Source organism: Microtus pennsylvanicus, chromosome 20, assembly GCF_037038515.1.
Source record: "Microtus pennsylvanicus isolate mMicPen1 chromosome 20, mMicPen1.hap1, whole genome shotgun sequence".
In the NCBI taxonomy this organism is placed as follows: domain Eukaryota; kingdom Metazoa; phylum Chordata; class Mammalia; order Rodentia; family Cricetidae; genus Microtus; species Microtus pennsylvanicus.
Genome location: NC_134598.1, coordinates 10,482,137 through 10,498,475, shown reverse-complemented (window position 1 = coordinate 10,498,475; position 16,339 = coordinate 10,482,137). Strand labels below are relative to the sequence as shown.

The 16,339-nt window shown below is 49.8% G+C and overlaps 1 protein-coding gene across 2 annotated transcripts; it reads left to right on the top strand.

Moving 5' to 3' along the window:
* Nucleotides 1–11,228: 11,228 nt before the first annotated feature.
* Nucleotides 11,229–16,141, top strand: Myl6b (myosin light chain 6B). Of its 2 annotated transcripts, none has more exons than XM_075954913.1 (7): nt 11,229–11,331; nt 12,669–12,884; nt 13,420–13,447; nt 13,684–13,827; nt 15,170–15,343; nt 15,691–15,768; nt 15,880–16,141. In XM_075954913.1, the coding sequence occupies exons 2-7, from the start codon at nt 12,714–12,716 to the stop codon at nt 15,906–15,908; spliced, it is 624 nt and encodes a 207-aa protein (XP_075811028.1). In that variant the 5' UTR covers nt 11,229–11,331; nt 12,669–12,713; the 3' UTR covers nt 15,909–16,141. The 2 variants fall into 2 exon arrangements, with proteins under 2 accessions (XP_075811028.1, XP_075811027.1); XM_075954912.1 differs by having other exon boundaries at nt 13,576–13,827.
* The last annotated feature ends 198 nt before the right edge of the window (nt 16,142–16,339 follow it).

Genomic DNA, 16,339 nt, shown 5'->3' with positions numbered 1-16,339 from the left:
GCTTCACAAACTCGCGTGCCGTCTTTGTACAGGGCCAATGCTAATCTCTCTTATGGCTCTAAGTTAGTCCGTGCTGCCGAATTGAGCATCGGGTCTTCTGTAACTGCCATGGGCCACCAAGGAGAAACACCTGGGTGTGAAGGTAGACACGTGTAGAAAATGTACAGATTCACCCCCACCTTACTCAACCCACTCTTGAAAATAGACGCACTCTGATAGGCACACCAGTCTGATTCACTTTGTGTGAACTGGGAACACTTAGGTCTAACCCACCTCCAGGTCATTAGAAATTGGTCTGGAGGTGGTAATGTTCAGATGGGCAGAAAAGACTCCAGGCAGCAGGACTGGGTTTTGACAAAGGGCAGAGGCTCTACGCTCACCGTACAACTAATCTGATGTGGAGTTCCGCACCTCCTCTGTCAATCCACGGTATCTTCTATTAAACATTAGGCTCAAACCAACTGCGGCCCTTTCCCTACGGATAGGAACTCCAGCCTACCCACCACATCTCTCCAACTGTCAAAAGCTTTCATTCAATTTGAAAAGATGTGTTTACTTGATGGTTAAAACCTTCTGAGTGCTGGGACCACACATGCGCACTACTACAGCTGGCTTTTTTTTTCCTTTCTTTCTTTCTTTCTTTCTTTCTTTCTTTCTTTCTTTCTTTCTTTCTTTCTTTCTTTTTAAGACAGGGTTTCTCCGTAGCTCTTGGTTCCTGTCCTGGAACTAGCTTTTGTAGACCAGGCTGGCCTCGAACTCACAGAGATTCGCCTGCCTCTGCCTCCCGAGTGCTGGGATTAAAGGCGTGCGCCACACTCCCCCCCCTTTTTTTTTAAGACTGAGCCATACCCTGTAGCCCAGGCTGGCCTCAGCCTCGTGGCATTCCTGCTGCAGCCTCCTTTTGGATGCTAGACTTCCAGGCATGAGCCACCGTGTCCATCCAAGACTGAGTGTTGACTTCACTGTCTGTGAACGGAGCTGGCGTGTTTTTATCAGCCTGCGTGCGCTCGGCTACACCTATCGAAAGGTCCAGACCCCTCATTCCAGAATTTAAAACAAAGTTTAGTATTCTTATGTAGTTAGTCCAGGCTGGCCTGGAACATGTGGCAACTCTCCTGCCTCACTCTTCTGAGTGCCGGGATTACAGGTGTGTCGGCCACCTTCAACTTCACTTCAGCATCTAGGAGGGGGAAGAACTAGAGACACTAGGTGGAGAAACTTAAAACTAAAGTTTCTTATATAATTATGAGATGCAGGGCACAGATAGCCCAAGGCCTGCTGTTCTAGCAGGATTTAGAAAATATAACCTGCGGGTTTGTTATATATGATTTCAAAAGATGCTCACTTTTTTTTTTTTTTTTGTTTCCTGAGACTGGGTTTCTCTGTGTAATCCTGGCTGTCCTGGAATTGGTTCTGTAGACCAGGCTGGCCTCAAACTCAGGAATAAGCCTGCCTCTGCCTCCTTAGTGCTGGTATTAAAGGCATGTGCCACTACTTTTAAGTAATTGTATTTCCAGAAACCCAGAAGACTCGGTAACTTCTGCTCTGGAAGGCTCTTCCTCTTTTCCCAAAGCTACAGAAAGGAAGAATTCCAGATCACAGCAGCTTTGAGACAGCACGGTACACAGCTGCCTTTAATCGTGAGGCAAAAATGTGTTAAAAGCACTGGCTGCTTTAGCAGAGAATCCAGGTTTGGTTCCCAGCTCCCACACGACAGCACCAAACCCTTTGTAACCTCAGTTCCACGAGCTCCAATAGGCACACATCAGCATACAGCAAAACATGTGTACACAAAGTGAAATAAATCTTTAAAAAAACCACTGTCTATGTTTTTTAAAAGGATTTGAAGAATCGTCTGTCATGGAATTAAATACACTTGTTATTTCTCAAACAACTTTGTTTCTGTAGTCAGGACCTTATGCACGCTAGCTCTACCACTGAGTTGTAGCCTTAGTTCAAAACTTAAAAAATTTGAGGGCGGCAGTCTCACCAAGTTGCCCATACTAGCCTTGAACTTGTGATCCTCCTGCCTCAGCTCCCCAAGCAGCTGAGACTACAGACCTATGTCACTGGACCCAGTCTGTGGTTTCTTATCTTCTCTGTGTGTGCAATTTGTATGCATTCATGTGTTGGAGGTATGCTTGCATGTGTGTGTGTGTAGGTCAGAGGTCAACCTCAAGTCTTCCTCAAACTGTCCCTCTTTGCTTTTCATTTTATTACAATGATGTAGTGTGTGTGTGGTGTGTGTGTGTGTGTGTGTGTGTGCATGCATGTCACTGTGTGTATGTGGAGGTCAGATTGGAGGAACTGGTTTTCTCCTACCACGTGGGTCTAGGAATCAAGGCAGTCAGTCTTTGCCCACTGAGTCATTCTGCTGGCCTCTACTCTTGTCTTTTGGAGATAGGATCTTCCAATGTGTCCTTGGCTGGCCTTGCTATGTAGACCAGGCTGGCCTCTAACTCATTGATATCTGTCTGCCTCTGCCTCTGCCTCCTGTGTGCCGGCCCAAACTCAGGTTCTTGTGCTTGTACAGCCAGCTGTCTCCCCAGGAAACAATTTTGAAACATCTTGCTACATAGCCCAGGCTCGCCTTAAACAGTCCTCCGCCTCTGGTCCCAGAGTTCTGGAATTACAAGCACACGTTCCAGTACCCAGAAGCTTTTACTCTGTGTGTGTGTGTGTGTGTGTGTGTGTGTGTGTGTGTGTGTGTGTGTGTTGGGTACAAACCCAGGGCAAATGTTCTACCACTGAGTTACAGCCCCAGCCAGTCCTAAATGACGTACTCTGACAGTGGCGGGTACAGGCTATGCCCCTCTTGGAACATGGCTTTATTGGACCAAACGATGTGCCGTAGTTAGGTGACTGTGGCAACTCAGTTATCTGCCAGCCTTTCCCTTGTTCCCCACCCACAGAACCCTCCAGCATTCTTGGTGGCAGTGCACGAGCCCTAACGGGTTAACATAAAAGTTCCCCTCTCTAACTTGGAATAATTGCGACCCAGTTAGAGTCAGCAAGATGTAAAGAGAAGTTGGTTGGGAACTAGAGCACTAGAGAAAGCAGTTAAAGCCTGGCAGGCAAGGGGGGCACGCTTTTGATCCCAGCACTCAGGAGGCCAAGGCGAGAGACCTCTGTGAGTTTGAGGCCAGCCTGATAACAGTTCTAGTCAGCCAGGACCAAGTGAGAGACTCTCAAAGTACCTTACTGCTCTAGCAGAGAACATGGTACATATACGTACATGCAGGCAAAATGCCCACACACGTAAAAAGAAGCCTAAAAAATCATTTAAAAAAAACCACATGGAGCAACACAGTGGTGGCAAATGCTTTTAATCCTAACATATGCAGGTGAACCTCTTGAATTGAAGGCCACAGTGCTGACACTCGTCACATCAGGTGTGCTGATGACATACCTGAGATTGATCCCTAGATCCACATAAAGATGGAAAAAGTTGTGACCTTGACACATAGCCCACACAAACAAAATCTGAGGAGGGGCTGTTTTTTGAAAGCCTCACTTTGTGGCCCTGGCTGGCCTGAAATTCACAGAGACCTGCCTGGGGAGTGGGGGGAGGTCTCTGAGGAGCTCCAGGCTAGTCAAGGCTATACCGTGAGACTTTGTCTCCAAAACCCGATTTAATTAAAGTATCAATGAGTCGCCTGGAGCTCAGCGAGTCATTTCCCTTCCCTCACAGCATCTATTTCAAATCTTTACCACCTTCTGTAGTCATCTCCTCCCACTTCCTCCTCAGCCTGTCAATCACCTCCCCATCTCAGGGTGAGAATGTAAACAGTGTAAGGCAAGGCTTCCAACCTTCAGGCCTCCTGCGTGCCTCCCTGCTGGCTCTAGCTGTAGGGCAGATCGGCTCTTGACTGTCTACAAATATTTCAAGACTGTGTGTGGCCCAGGTGACCTGGTTCTGCTTGATGCTGGACAGTGACAGTGTGCATGCATGTGCATGTATGTGCATGCATGTGTGTATTGTGTGCATGTGCGTGCGTGTGTGTGCGTGTGCATGTGCGTGCATGTGTGCATGTGCGTGTACTGTGAGCATGTATGTGTGTGTATATGTGTGGGTGTACATGCATGTACACGAATGTGCCTGTATGTGTGTGCATGGTGGAAGAGGGCATAAAAGACCAAAGGAACAACCTGAGCAACCGAGAAGGTTATCTTTGAAGATCTGCAAGCTACTGGGCGCGGCTGGACAGGAACGCGGTCAGTACAGGAAATAAGTGTTTGAAGTCGAAACTGTGTTCCTTTCATGGGTTGTGCCGGCATGCTGGGCAAGAGCTCAGCCTGATCTATACCCGCGCCCTAATCTGTATCAAAGCACATGGAAGCTGATAAAAGCTGGTCATCACAGGAGGCTAAGGCAGATGAACTGCCACAGTCTGAGTTCCAGGACAGCCTGGGATACAGACTAAGATCCCGTCTCTAAAAACCAAACACCCACGCTGTCTCACAACAAAACAAAAACAAAGTATGTGCAGACCGGGTTATGAATATGAAAGGATTTCAAACAGGGAGACGACATAAGAAGTACATTCCGAGGTGGGTGGGCAAACTGGCTCATCCCTCAAAGCCACCTGCCGCCAACTGCAATAACCTGAGCGTGACCCCAGAGCTCACTCAGTAGGAAGAACCACATCTTCACAAATTATCCTTTGCCCTTAGCACCCACCAACCTCCACAAAACAAAGAACTTTTTAAAAGTACACTTTGAAGCCTAGGTTTGGTGGCACATGCCTTTAACCCCAGCACTCAGGAAGCAGAGGCAGAGGCAAAGGCAGGAGGATCTCTGGGAGTTTGAGGCCAGTCTGGTCTATATAGTGAGTTCAGAACAGCCTGGACTATAAAAGAGACCTTGTCTCAAAAAAAAAAAAAAAACCATTTTGAAATGATCACTGTTTATTAAAGCCTAGATTACTATGTGTTAGGTAGTTTGTTCTCTGTGCTTTCCAACAGGCTATAAAAAAACTACAAGAAGATCGGGTGGTGGTGGTGCACTCCTTTAATCCCAGAATTCAGGGGCAGAGTCAGGCGGATCTCTGTGAGTTCGAGGCTAGCCTGGTCTACAAGAGCTAGTTCCAGGACATGCTCCAGAGCTACAGAGAAACCCTGTGTCAAAAAATTAAAAACAAAAAACAAACAAACAAACAAACAAAACCTACAAGATTTCTAGGCCCAGCACAGACCTTAGAAGCAATCTGTGTTTGCTGGCACACAAAGTTCCCAGGAGATTTTAAAGAACAGCTAGTTCTCTGACTTCTGCCTTAGAAAAGGAAACTGGCTTTATTTATATCTATATATTGCATCTCACTATAAAAAGAACCCAGGAAGGGTTTCATAAACTACAGCTCATAGGACCGCTCCATTACCCTCCTTTTCATTGCGGGTCAGCTACTGTCTTAGCAGCTGCGACAAAACACCATGGCCGAATCAGGTTGGAAAGGAAAGGGTTTATTTTCTTTTTTCTTATTTATTTATTTATTTATTTATTTATTTATTTATTTATTTATTTATGAGACAGGGTTTCTCTGTGGCTTTTGGAGCCTGTTCTGAAACTAGCTCTGTAGACCAGGCTGGCCTTGAACTCACAGAGATCCACCTGCCTCTGACTCCCGAGTGCTGGGATTAAAGGAGTGCGCCACCACCGCCCAGCTCCCCCGTATTGTGGTTTTTTTTTTTTTTTTTTTGGTTTTTCGAGAAAGGGTTTCTCTGTAGCTTTGGTGCCCGTCCTGGAACTTGCTCTGTAGACCAGCCTGGCCTTGATCTCACAGAGATCTGCCTGCCTCTGTTGTTTTTGTTTTGTTTTTTTGATATCAGCTTCTCTGTGTAACAGCCATACCTGTCCTGGAACTAGCTCTGTAGACCAGGCTGGTCTCGAACAGAGACCCACCTGCCTCTGACTCCTGAGTGCTGGGATTAAAGGCGTGCGCCACCACTGCCAGGCAAAACATCCCAAAATTTAGAAGTCCCATAGACTTTAAAAATTCAAACACTAGGGCTGGCAAGAAGACTCAGTGGTTAAGAGTACTGGATGATCTTCCAGAGGACCTGGGTTCAATTCCCAGCACCTACATGGCAGCTCCAACTGCCTATAGCTCCAGTTCAAGGGGACCTGGCACCCTCACACAGACATACATGCAGGCAAAGCACCAATGCATATAAAATAAATAAATCTGGGGGCTGGAGAGATGGCTCAGAGGTTAAGAACACTGGCTGCTCTTCCAGAGGTCCTGAGTTCAATTCCCAGCAACGGCATGGTGGCTCACAACCATCTAGAATGAGATCTGGTGCCCTCTTCTGGCCTGCAGGCATACATGCAGACAGAACACTGTATACATAATAAATAAATAAATCTTTAAAATAAATAAATAAATCTTCACAAATTCACATATAAAAGCCCAAAGTTCGAATATTTAAAATGTTCAAAATCTAACTGTAAAATAAAAAATATAGCCAGCAGTAGAGACACACGCCTTTGAAATCCCAGCACTTGGGAGGCAGAGGCAGGCGGATCTCTGAGTCTGAGGCCAGCTCTGGTCTACAGAGCCAGTTCCAAGACAGCTGGGGCTACACAAAGTCTCAACTCCCCACCCCCACCCAAAGTTACTTTCTTACATCAAGAAGGAAGAAGCAGTTTGCAGTACAATCTGAACAAAGCAAAACCAAATTCCAACAGTGTAAACAGTGTCCAGTGTCTGGAATTCATGCGCCATCTGCGCTCCTCCAAAGGGCTCGGGTCACTTCTCTGGCTCCGCCCTCTGCAGCACACCCTGCCTGACTACTGGGCTCAGGCTGGCTCCACTCCACTGCCGCTGTGTTCTTGGTGGTCATTCCTGGCACTGGCATCTCCAAACGCTGGGGTCCTCTCCTGCGACTGGGCTGCACTTTCACCAACAGGCTCTCTTGGGCTCTCTTCAGGGACTCCAGGCCTGCAGCAGGGTCAAACCTCGGCGACTCTTGTGCGGTCCCTTTATGCCTTCAAAGCAGTATCAGTGGGTGACTCTTTCACTACCAAGTTCAGCGGCCGGCATGAGGCTCAAGCTTGGCTGCCTCTGGACCACAGCTTCAGTGCGCTAACGCGGTGGAAACACTTCCTGGGAGAGTTTGACTCAGTGAGTCACAGCTGACCCTTCAGCCCCAGCTGGCCAGATAGCAGAGGCCTCGCAGGGAAGGCCGGCTTCTTTGCTTCCCTCGGAAACTTCACAAGCCAGGCTTCCGTGTTCTGCACTGCTCCCATGTTTGTGTCTTTCCCACAGAACAGCCCGCCTGTAGGGTCCGGGGAGACGATGAAGACCCCCGACTTCAACAGTATGTGAGAGCAAACAGCATTTAACACTACAGCATGCGGGGGACCCTGAGAGAAGCTGCGGGCTCCTTTTAACATAGCTAGTGCTGTTCCGGTGACAGTGAGGTCATCACACCGCTAGTTGGTTAAGTAAGCAACAGTTACATTCTCTTATTTCTAATTGGCTGAGGTTTAGTCTTATCATTTTTGGATTTCAGGGGGGTTACAGGAACTGTCTTTGAGACCTTGTGGGGAGGACTCAGGCCTATGATGTGTGTTTTTCCTTCACCCCAATGCAGTGGATAATTGGTTCTCGGCTGGGGGGGGGGCACTTGTGTGTCCTCCTCAGAGAACCCAAACTGAAGTTCAGTTGTGAGACTGGCTGGGAGCGTTTAACCCCTTCACACTGGGCTCTGAGCCCAGCTGTTTGGTTTGTCCTCCACAACCAAACAGCTAAGGTACACTAATCGCTGGCCCAGGGATGGCACCACCCACCATGGGCTGCCCCCCCCCCCCCCCCCCCCCCGTGGTCCCCATCTTCTGGAGGCACTTTCTCAGTTGAGGCTGCCTTCTCTCGGATGATGCATTTGTGGCAGGCTGACATAGAAATTAGCCAGCCCACTTATCTTGGCTAATAATTTCTTTCTGTTGCTTTAGAAAGTAGGTGTTCCCCCCACCTAAGCTATTGTCCTCCTAGTGTTTAAAAACCTAGTTGTGGGGGCTGGAGAGATGGCTCAGTGGTTAAGAGCATTGCCTGCTCTTCCAAAGGTCCTGAGTTTAATTCCCGGCAACCACATGGTGGCTCACAACCATCTGTAATGAGATCTGGTGCCCTCTTCTGGCCTGCAGACATACACACAGACAGAATATTGTATGCATAATAAATAAATATTAAATAAATAAATAAAAACCTAGTTGTATGGGGGGACCCATTACCCAAGTTTCTGAAACGATGTGCCGCTGTGCAGTTATCAAAACGTCTTCCCTTTCAGGGCTATGGGTGTTGTAGAGTGCTTGCCCAGCGTGCAGGAAGCTCTGGTTCAACCCCAAGAACCTCGTAAACGCGGTTGCTGGGAGGTAGATCACTCAAGGTCAAGCACACACCTTTAACTCCGGCACCCGGAAGGAGGAGACAGGTGGATCCCTGGGAGTCCAGACCAGCCAGTGAGGCCATTTAAAAGGAAGCCATGCCAGAAGACCCATCTAGCTAGGATCATAGGTTGGGCTGCGCGAGATCTCTCCCCAAAACAAAATGTCTTTCTTTGGGGGGTGATGGAGACTGAACCAGTGCGGACAAGCGCTCTGCCTCCAGCCTTCTGTACCTGTTGCTTCATTGCTTCGGGGATAGCGTCTCTCTACATTACCACAGTCCTCCGGTGCTTGTTTGTCCTTCCTCCACCTCCAGACCGGGCTCCCACATAGGCACCACCAAGGCTACTTCATTGATTTTTCTTTCTGGTTTAAGACAAGGTCTTCCCGTGTCCCAGGCTGGACTAAGACTGCAGAGCTGAGGCTAAATCTGAACTTCTAATTCTCTGAGCTCCACCTCTTGAACGCTAGGATTGTTGGTGTATGCCACCACGCCCACTTTATCTAGTGCTGGCCCTTAGGAACGCTAGGAAAACCCCAGTCCAAGAGAGCTGTTCTCCTTAGCTCCTACCTCCCCCGGATTCTACCACAGAGCTAAATTTCAAGCTCTCAATTTTTTTGTTTTTGTGTTTTGAGACAGGGTTTCTCTGTGTAGCTTTGGAGCCTGTCCTGGAACTTGCTCTGTAGACCAGACTAACCTTGATCTCCCAGAGATGATCCACCTGCCTCTGCCTCCCGAGTGCTGAGATTAAAGGTGTGAGCCATCACTGCCTGGCTGGATTTTTAATATCCTTTGGAAGTGTGTATTAAATTATATTGAGACTAATATTAGAATAAAGTGGGCATGGTGATACATGGCTACAATCATGGTGAGGTTCTGGATTCTATTAAAAAACACTTTCAAAAATCAGCCAGTGCAAATTATGAGCTAACGCGTCACTTACAAACATGACCTTTCTCTAAAGAGTCTTGTAACTACTTATGATTAATGCATTCCTTCTTCCTCTCCCATCTGTTTACACCAATTAACCCTTCAAAAATGTGATACAAGGGATGTTGGGCATGGGGGCACAGCTCAGGCCCTCCAGCACCTAGAGGCAGAGGCAGGAGTCTTAGGAGTTAAGGCAGGATCAGGTGACATGAGACTGTCTCAAACAAGAGGCCAATAGACATGCTGACGTTGGGAATTTTCTTTGCCGTGTTTGGAGCATGTACACTCCATTCTGCTTTTTTTTCTTTTTAATTTTATTTATTATGTATACAACATTCCTTCCAAGTATGCTTGTGTGCCAGAAGAGGGCACCAGATCTCAGTACAGATGGTTGGGAGCCACCATGTGGTTGCTGGGAATTGAACTCAGGACCTCTGGAAAAGCAGTCAGTGCTCTTAACCTCTGAGCCATCTCTCCAGCCCCCACTCCATTCTGTTTTACTGATTTAATATTGCGTGACTATGGGGCAGGAGAAATGGCTCGGTGGCTAGGAGCATTGGATTGCTTGGGTGGTGGCCATGCCTTTAATTCCAGCACTTGGGAGGCAGAGGCAGATGAAACTCCTGAGTTTGGGGCAAGACTGCTTTACAAAGCGAAAAACACAGAAAAACCCTGTTTCAGGGGGAAAAAAAAATCAAAAGGGCACTTGATTAGGGTTCAATTCCCAATATCCACCTTGCAGGGTAGAACTTTCTGTTGCTTCTGTTCCAAGGGATCCAATGCGGTCTGGGACCTTCCTAGGCATCAGGCATGCAACGGTGCACACACATACATGCAGGCAAAACGACGTTTACTCATAAAAATAAACCCTTGGGCACATGGTGGCACAGGCCTTTAATCCCAGCACTCGGGAGGGGCATGTGGATCTCTGTGAGTCTCGGGATAGTCAGACCCGGCCTCAATAACAAACTTGGAAAATGTTACCGTGCCTAAGCACGAGAGTTATTTCATGGGACCAGAGAGACCACTCCCTTTCTCAGGTGCACAGCCTCCAGGAATATTGTTTCCTTTATCCTGAGACAGGATCTCGTGTAGACCAGGCTGGCTTGAACCTCCACCTCCTGAGTGCTGGGACCCGGAGCTTTGTGCTTGGTAAGTAAACACTCTATCAACTGAGCACCCATCCCCAGCACCCGTACAGACCTTTTTACTCTTCGGAGCTTTCTCCAGCTAGGGAGAGTGTGTTTGTTTCTGGCCACAAAGTTGGCTCGAGCCTCATTATTCCTACGGTGTCGTTGGCAGTTTTCTACCCTGAGCTATTTCTGGTCCACTTGCTTTCACAGGCTCTACTATGGGGCACCCCGCCAGAGTATTTACTCATCTGGCCAGGGACAGTGGTCCAGTTCCCTCTGCACCCAGACCTTTAGTAACCGCCAGGGAGAAAGGGCGAGCGCCCAGGCTGCAGAGCCCAGCGCGGCATTTTCAGGGCATCTGTGAGCACGGGGGAGGCCTCACCACTAGCGTCTGGGGCACATGACCCGGCTTAACTGCAAATCTTAACGTTTATTTCAGGAACCAGCTTCCTAAGAGCAAATGTAAAAATGAAAAAAAAAATTCAAACTTTACAGCTTCAAGCCACACAATTCCGCGGGTTTGGTTCTTAGCAACCGCAGGGAGGAAGCGAAAGCAACCTCCGCCCAGCCCCACCCCCAGGCTTGCGGGCATCCCCAGGCTTGCGGGCGTCCGTGGACCCCGCAGCCGTGAGGTCGTGGGTGGGGACCTTCAAACCCTTTCAGTTCCGGAACCCGCGCACACTGCGGAGCCTGAGTCACCAACTGCCACCGCAGGCCGGAAGTCACCGCCCCGCCACCTCTCACCGCGGGAGAAAGGTTTCCTGTGAGCCAGGGAGCGCTCACGGACTACGACTCCCAGCATGCTCCGCGGCCGCCGCAGTTAACCCTTCAGGGCCCAGAGCCGCCCTGCGTCTCGCCCCCGCCCCTTCCTAGCATCGGGCAAGGTAAGTTTTGCACGGTTGGGTGGGCCTTCTTTTCTCTAAGGTTTAGGAGTGTGAATAAGAGAAACAGGTGTGTTGTCTGCAGAAGGATTTCTTATTTTCCAAAAAAAATGGGACAATTTTCAGTAAAAAGATTCTGACGCCCTTTTACAAAGGCAGACACATTATCACTCCCCAGGGCCTAAGTGGAATGACCGGTCTCTCAGAAGGCTACCTAAATCTTCTTTCTCCAAGAATAGAATAGCCAGAGTCTGCTCCTAGTTCCCAAACACGACCCCTCCCCTTTGCCATGACTTCCAGCAGGGTTTGTGACTGAGAGCCAAGCTCAGGTTTTTATTCTGCTCCTGCTTGGGGTGTGGGTATGGGAATACCCATGGACCAGTCGGGATCCTGTAATCTTTCGGATTAGAGAATCTAGGCTCCTTGTCTCCCAGAGCCCTCCCTTCGTGTGTGTGTTCTCTACAAGCTCCTCAGGCACCCTAGCCTTTTGTCTTATTTGAATAACAGTACCTTGTGAGAAACCGTTCTTTCTTGGGAAGTATATGTGGCAGATGTTAAACCTTGTCTACACCTGCTCCCCTAAGTCAGCACCAGGTGCAGAAGACAGGGCAATGCCATTTTCCGGCTGCTGTGTGTGGCTCCAGGTTGGGGGTAGCCTAGGGACCTACATGCTCTAATGATCATTAAACTATGGGAATGGGCACACACCTCCCCTTTATTTAAAAATTTTCAGAATTTATTTAAAATTTTCCCACTAGGTTCCTATACTGGCCAGCTCCCCACTCCATCCCCAAGACCTCCAATGCTTGGGTCTTCTACAGTCTGAAGCTAATGCAACGGTTTTTGTTGCATTTTGTTTTGTTTTGTTTTGGAGACAGGGTTTACTCTGTTTAACAGCCTGGGTTGTCCTGGAACTAGCTCTTGTAGACCAGGCTGGCCTCGAACTCACAGAGATCCGCCTGCCTCTGCCTCCTGAGCGCTGAGATTAAAGGCTCCTGTGACCACTGCCCCGGCTCTCATTGTGTTTTTTACCCCTCTTCCCTTCACTCCCTTCTCAGCAGCACTGGCAAACACCCTATTCTCACCCTGGAGGTTAAATCTGAGAAGTCTCCTGTTTCTTTCCCCTACCCTTAAAGGAAACAATGTTCTTGTCAGCTTTGGGGGAGGAGTGGCAGAAGAAAGAAACTTTGGGACAGGAGTCCTGAACTACAGGAGGTCAGGGGAGTGAAGGCAGACAGGCGTAACTCTCCTGTCCCTCACCCTTGCCACCGCCAACTGGCTCCCTGCCCCGTCCCTGCCCCCGCCCCTTGACATCCCAGACTCCCTGCCTATTTAAACAGAGATGGGTGCCCCATCGGCACACTGTCCTTTGGCCACCTGACATCATGCCGCCCAAGAAGGATGTTCCTGTGAAGAAACCAACAGGACCCCCCATCTCTAAGCCTGCTGCCAAGTCTGCAGCAGGGACCCCTCCAGCCAAGACCAAGGCTGAGCCAGCTGCCCCCCAGGCCCCTGCAAAAACCCAGGAGCCTCCTGTCGATCTCTCCAAAGTCGTGGTGAGTCCCAGGAAAGTGTGGCTTGGAAGGGGAGGTTCAAGGATGCCATCCAGCCCAGGGAATCAGGGAATGGGTGGGAATATGAATGAGCACCGTAGGGAGATTGGGGGTTCCCAGGCCAGTTTCAAGGTGAAGGGAAAGGGGTTGTCTGTTTAACTCAAAAGACCACATCTCTGAACCCCAGGAGGGGAGACTAAAGAGGACAGGCTTGTTAGACAATCACAGCTGGGGGCAGGGGTAAATTTAGCCTTTGTTCAGCCCCCAGTTATGTGAGGGATGCAGGACTCAGGGCAGTGGAGGGAGGGGAACAGGTGGCATGGGATTAGCCCTGTTCCCAGGAAACCCTCCCCCTTTAATTCCTCTTGGGATTCTCCCAAGGCCCGAGCCGGGGATGGGACCAAAGTGGCGGGGCTCTCAGCCTCATCCCTTTGGGCCCCTCCCCAGAAGTGGCTGCCAGTGGGGTGGGCAAGCCAGAGAGGGATTGAAAAGGCCCTGCCATCTCTCCTCTCCTCACTTCTTCCCCCTCCCCTCACAGATCGAGTTTAACAAGGACCAGCTGGAGGGTGAGAAGCCATTTCCTAAACCCCATTGTCTAGTCCCAAGCCCCTGGTCAGAGTCTCTGCTCTGCAGTGCTGACCTTGAAGCCTCCCACTCTTGTCCTGGTTTCCTCCCTTGTTCTGCCCAGCTGCAGCACACAGTGCCTTGCCCAGCTCTAGCATAAGATGTCCAGACGAAACCTCCCTTCTGTCTGGAAGTGATGGGACTCCTCACCATCTCTCACCCTCTCCTCACACCCCAGAGTTCAAGGAGGCCTTTGAGCTGTTTGACCGAACAGGTGATGGCAAGATCCTGTACAGCCAATGTGGAGACCTGATGAGGGCCCTGGGCCAGAACCCTACCAACGCCGAGGTGCTCAAGGTCCTGGGGAACCCCAAGAGCGATGGTGAGAGGGACCCTGGAATATGTGGGTTCTCAGTTTTCTTCTTCTTCGAGATTGTATGGGTTCTACCTTGGGACGCTGCGCTCCCTATCTTTCTTTTATCTCTCTCTCTCTCTCTCTCTCTCTCTCTTGTGTTTTTGAGACAGGGTTTCTCTGTGTAGCACTGGCTGGCCTCAAACTCACAGAGATCCACCTGCCTCTGCCTCTTGAGTGCTGGAATTAAAGACGTGCATCACCACCACCCTTTTTTTGTTTTTCAAAACAGGGTTTCTCCTTCCCTTTCTTTTTTAACATGGAATGCTTCACCAATGTGCCTGCCGTCCTTGCACCGGGGCCAGGCTAAGCTCGGTACTGTTCCGCTTTAAGTATCTGTGCTGCCAAAGCAAGCACCACAGAGCTCCATTTCCAGCCTGTAGCTTTCTTTCGTGCTCCCCTCTCCCAGGACAGGGTCTCTATCCTAGCCAAGAGTGATTTTAAATTCTGATCCTTCACCTCCTGTCTACTTCTGCCTACCAGAATGCTGGGATTACTCCAATTTATGTGGCCGCTGGATTTGAATCCAGTGCCTTGTGGAAGACAGACAAGCCCTTTTTACTGAACCATATCCCTGTTCTTTTACTCTTTGAGACAGGTTCTAAGTTACTCAGAGTGGCCTTGACCACATGGCTTCTGCTGCCCTTGAACCTACAGCTCTATCCCAGTAGCACTAACAGCCCAGGTTGTTCTGGGACTAACTATATAGACCAGGCTGGCCTCAAACTCACAGAGCGCTGCCTTCCTCTGCCTCTGAGTGCTGGGGCAGCAGAAGGTGCGAGCCACCACCCACGGATTAGCAGTTTTCTCTTTGTCTTGAGTATCCTGACACTCCACTGGTCCCCAGTGCTCCCTTTTTAATTTTTTTTTTTTTAAATATTTATTTATTTATTATGTATACAATATTCTGTCTGTATGCCTGAAGGCCAGAAGAGGGCGCCAGACCTCTTTACAGATGGTTGTAAGCCACCATGTGGTTGCTGGGAATTGAACTCAGGACCTTTGGAAGAGCAGGCAATGCTCTTAACCTCTGAGCCATCTCTCCAGCCCTCCCTTTTTAATTTTTATGCAGACATGAGGAATCACTAAATTGTTTGGCTGGCCTTGAATTCGCCTGGCCACTCTGCTCCCCATAGTGGCACTTTTCCCTGATGGGTAAGGATGCCAGGCTGGATCTCAGGACTTCAGAAGCTGTCGAGCACGGGGCAGGAAAACATCCTGAATGCTGAGGGGGATGACGCTACTGTGACAGGACGGACGCAACTGGATCCTCACCTCGGTGATCCCTCTCTCACCTCTCTCTCATCTCCAGAGCTGAAGTCCCGACGCGTGGACTTTGAGACGTTCCTGCCTATGCTCCAAGCAGTGGCCAAGAACCGGGACCAAGGCACATATGAGGACTACCTGGAGGGGCTACGTGTGTTTGACAAAGAGGGCAATGGCAAAGTCATGGGAGCAGAGCTCAGACATGTTCTGACCACCCTGGGTGAGGCAGGGACCGGAACTGTGGGGTGGAGAAGGGGGTGGACCAGAAAGAGTCCGGTAAAGCCTGGAATGGGATTGCAGTCCTGCAGTCTTGGGCAGGGACTGGAAAGGCAGAATCAGAGGAACTCGCTCATCCAGAGGCTGAGGTGGGAGCCCCACGCCCCCCCCCCCCTTTGCAAGCCAGACTTGTGCTGATTCCATGCAAGTCTCAACCCTTGCGGCTTGTTTCGTTGTCTGTCAAAGCTTCCACCAGTTCCAAGGCACTGTTGGTGTGGGCCAGGTGGAAAGAAAAGGGCAGGGTGAAAGGGCAGGCTTGAGCTCATGAGGCGCTCGGGGTTCGGGGTTCAGGTGAGAAGATGACTGAGGAAGAGGTGGAGACTGTCCTGGCAGGCCACGAGGACAGCAACGGCTGCATCAACTATGAGGGTAAGGGGGCAGGAGCAGACCAGAGGATGAGGGGGGCACCCTCAATTTCCTTAAGTTCGATGGATTACCCTGAAGTCAGTTTCTGAAGTCCTCTCACCCTCTCTCGTGCAGCCTTCCTGAAGCACATCCTAAGCCTCTGAGCTCCTCAGAGTCCTCCCCCGCTAGTGTCGTCCTGAGGCTCCTAGACCAACCAGACAGAAGAACAGGCCGTGCGTTTTCGGGTCTGTGCAGCTCAAGCACCAGGGCGGGACAACTTTCTTTTCCCGACTCAGACCCAGCCGGGTCGATACTTACCCCACCTCCCAGGCGGCTAGGAGCGCATTCCTGCCACTAGGCGGCACTTAGAGTTTTCAAATAAAAACATGGTTCCTGCTTTGGTCTCCGACTGTTTTCTTTTGAGAAAGGGGAAGGAGGGAAGTAGTCCTGTCTTCTGTCAAAGCCCAAATTCCCTGTTCTTTGTGCAGCTCGGGAGAAGAGCTTCCAAAGAGTCGCAACCCAGGCCTGGGGCGTTTCTGAGCGGAGGGTGGGGGCTTCTCACTTCATTACTAATGTAGTGATGTCATCCGCATGG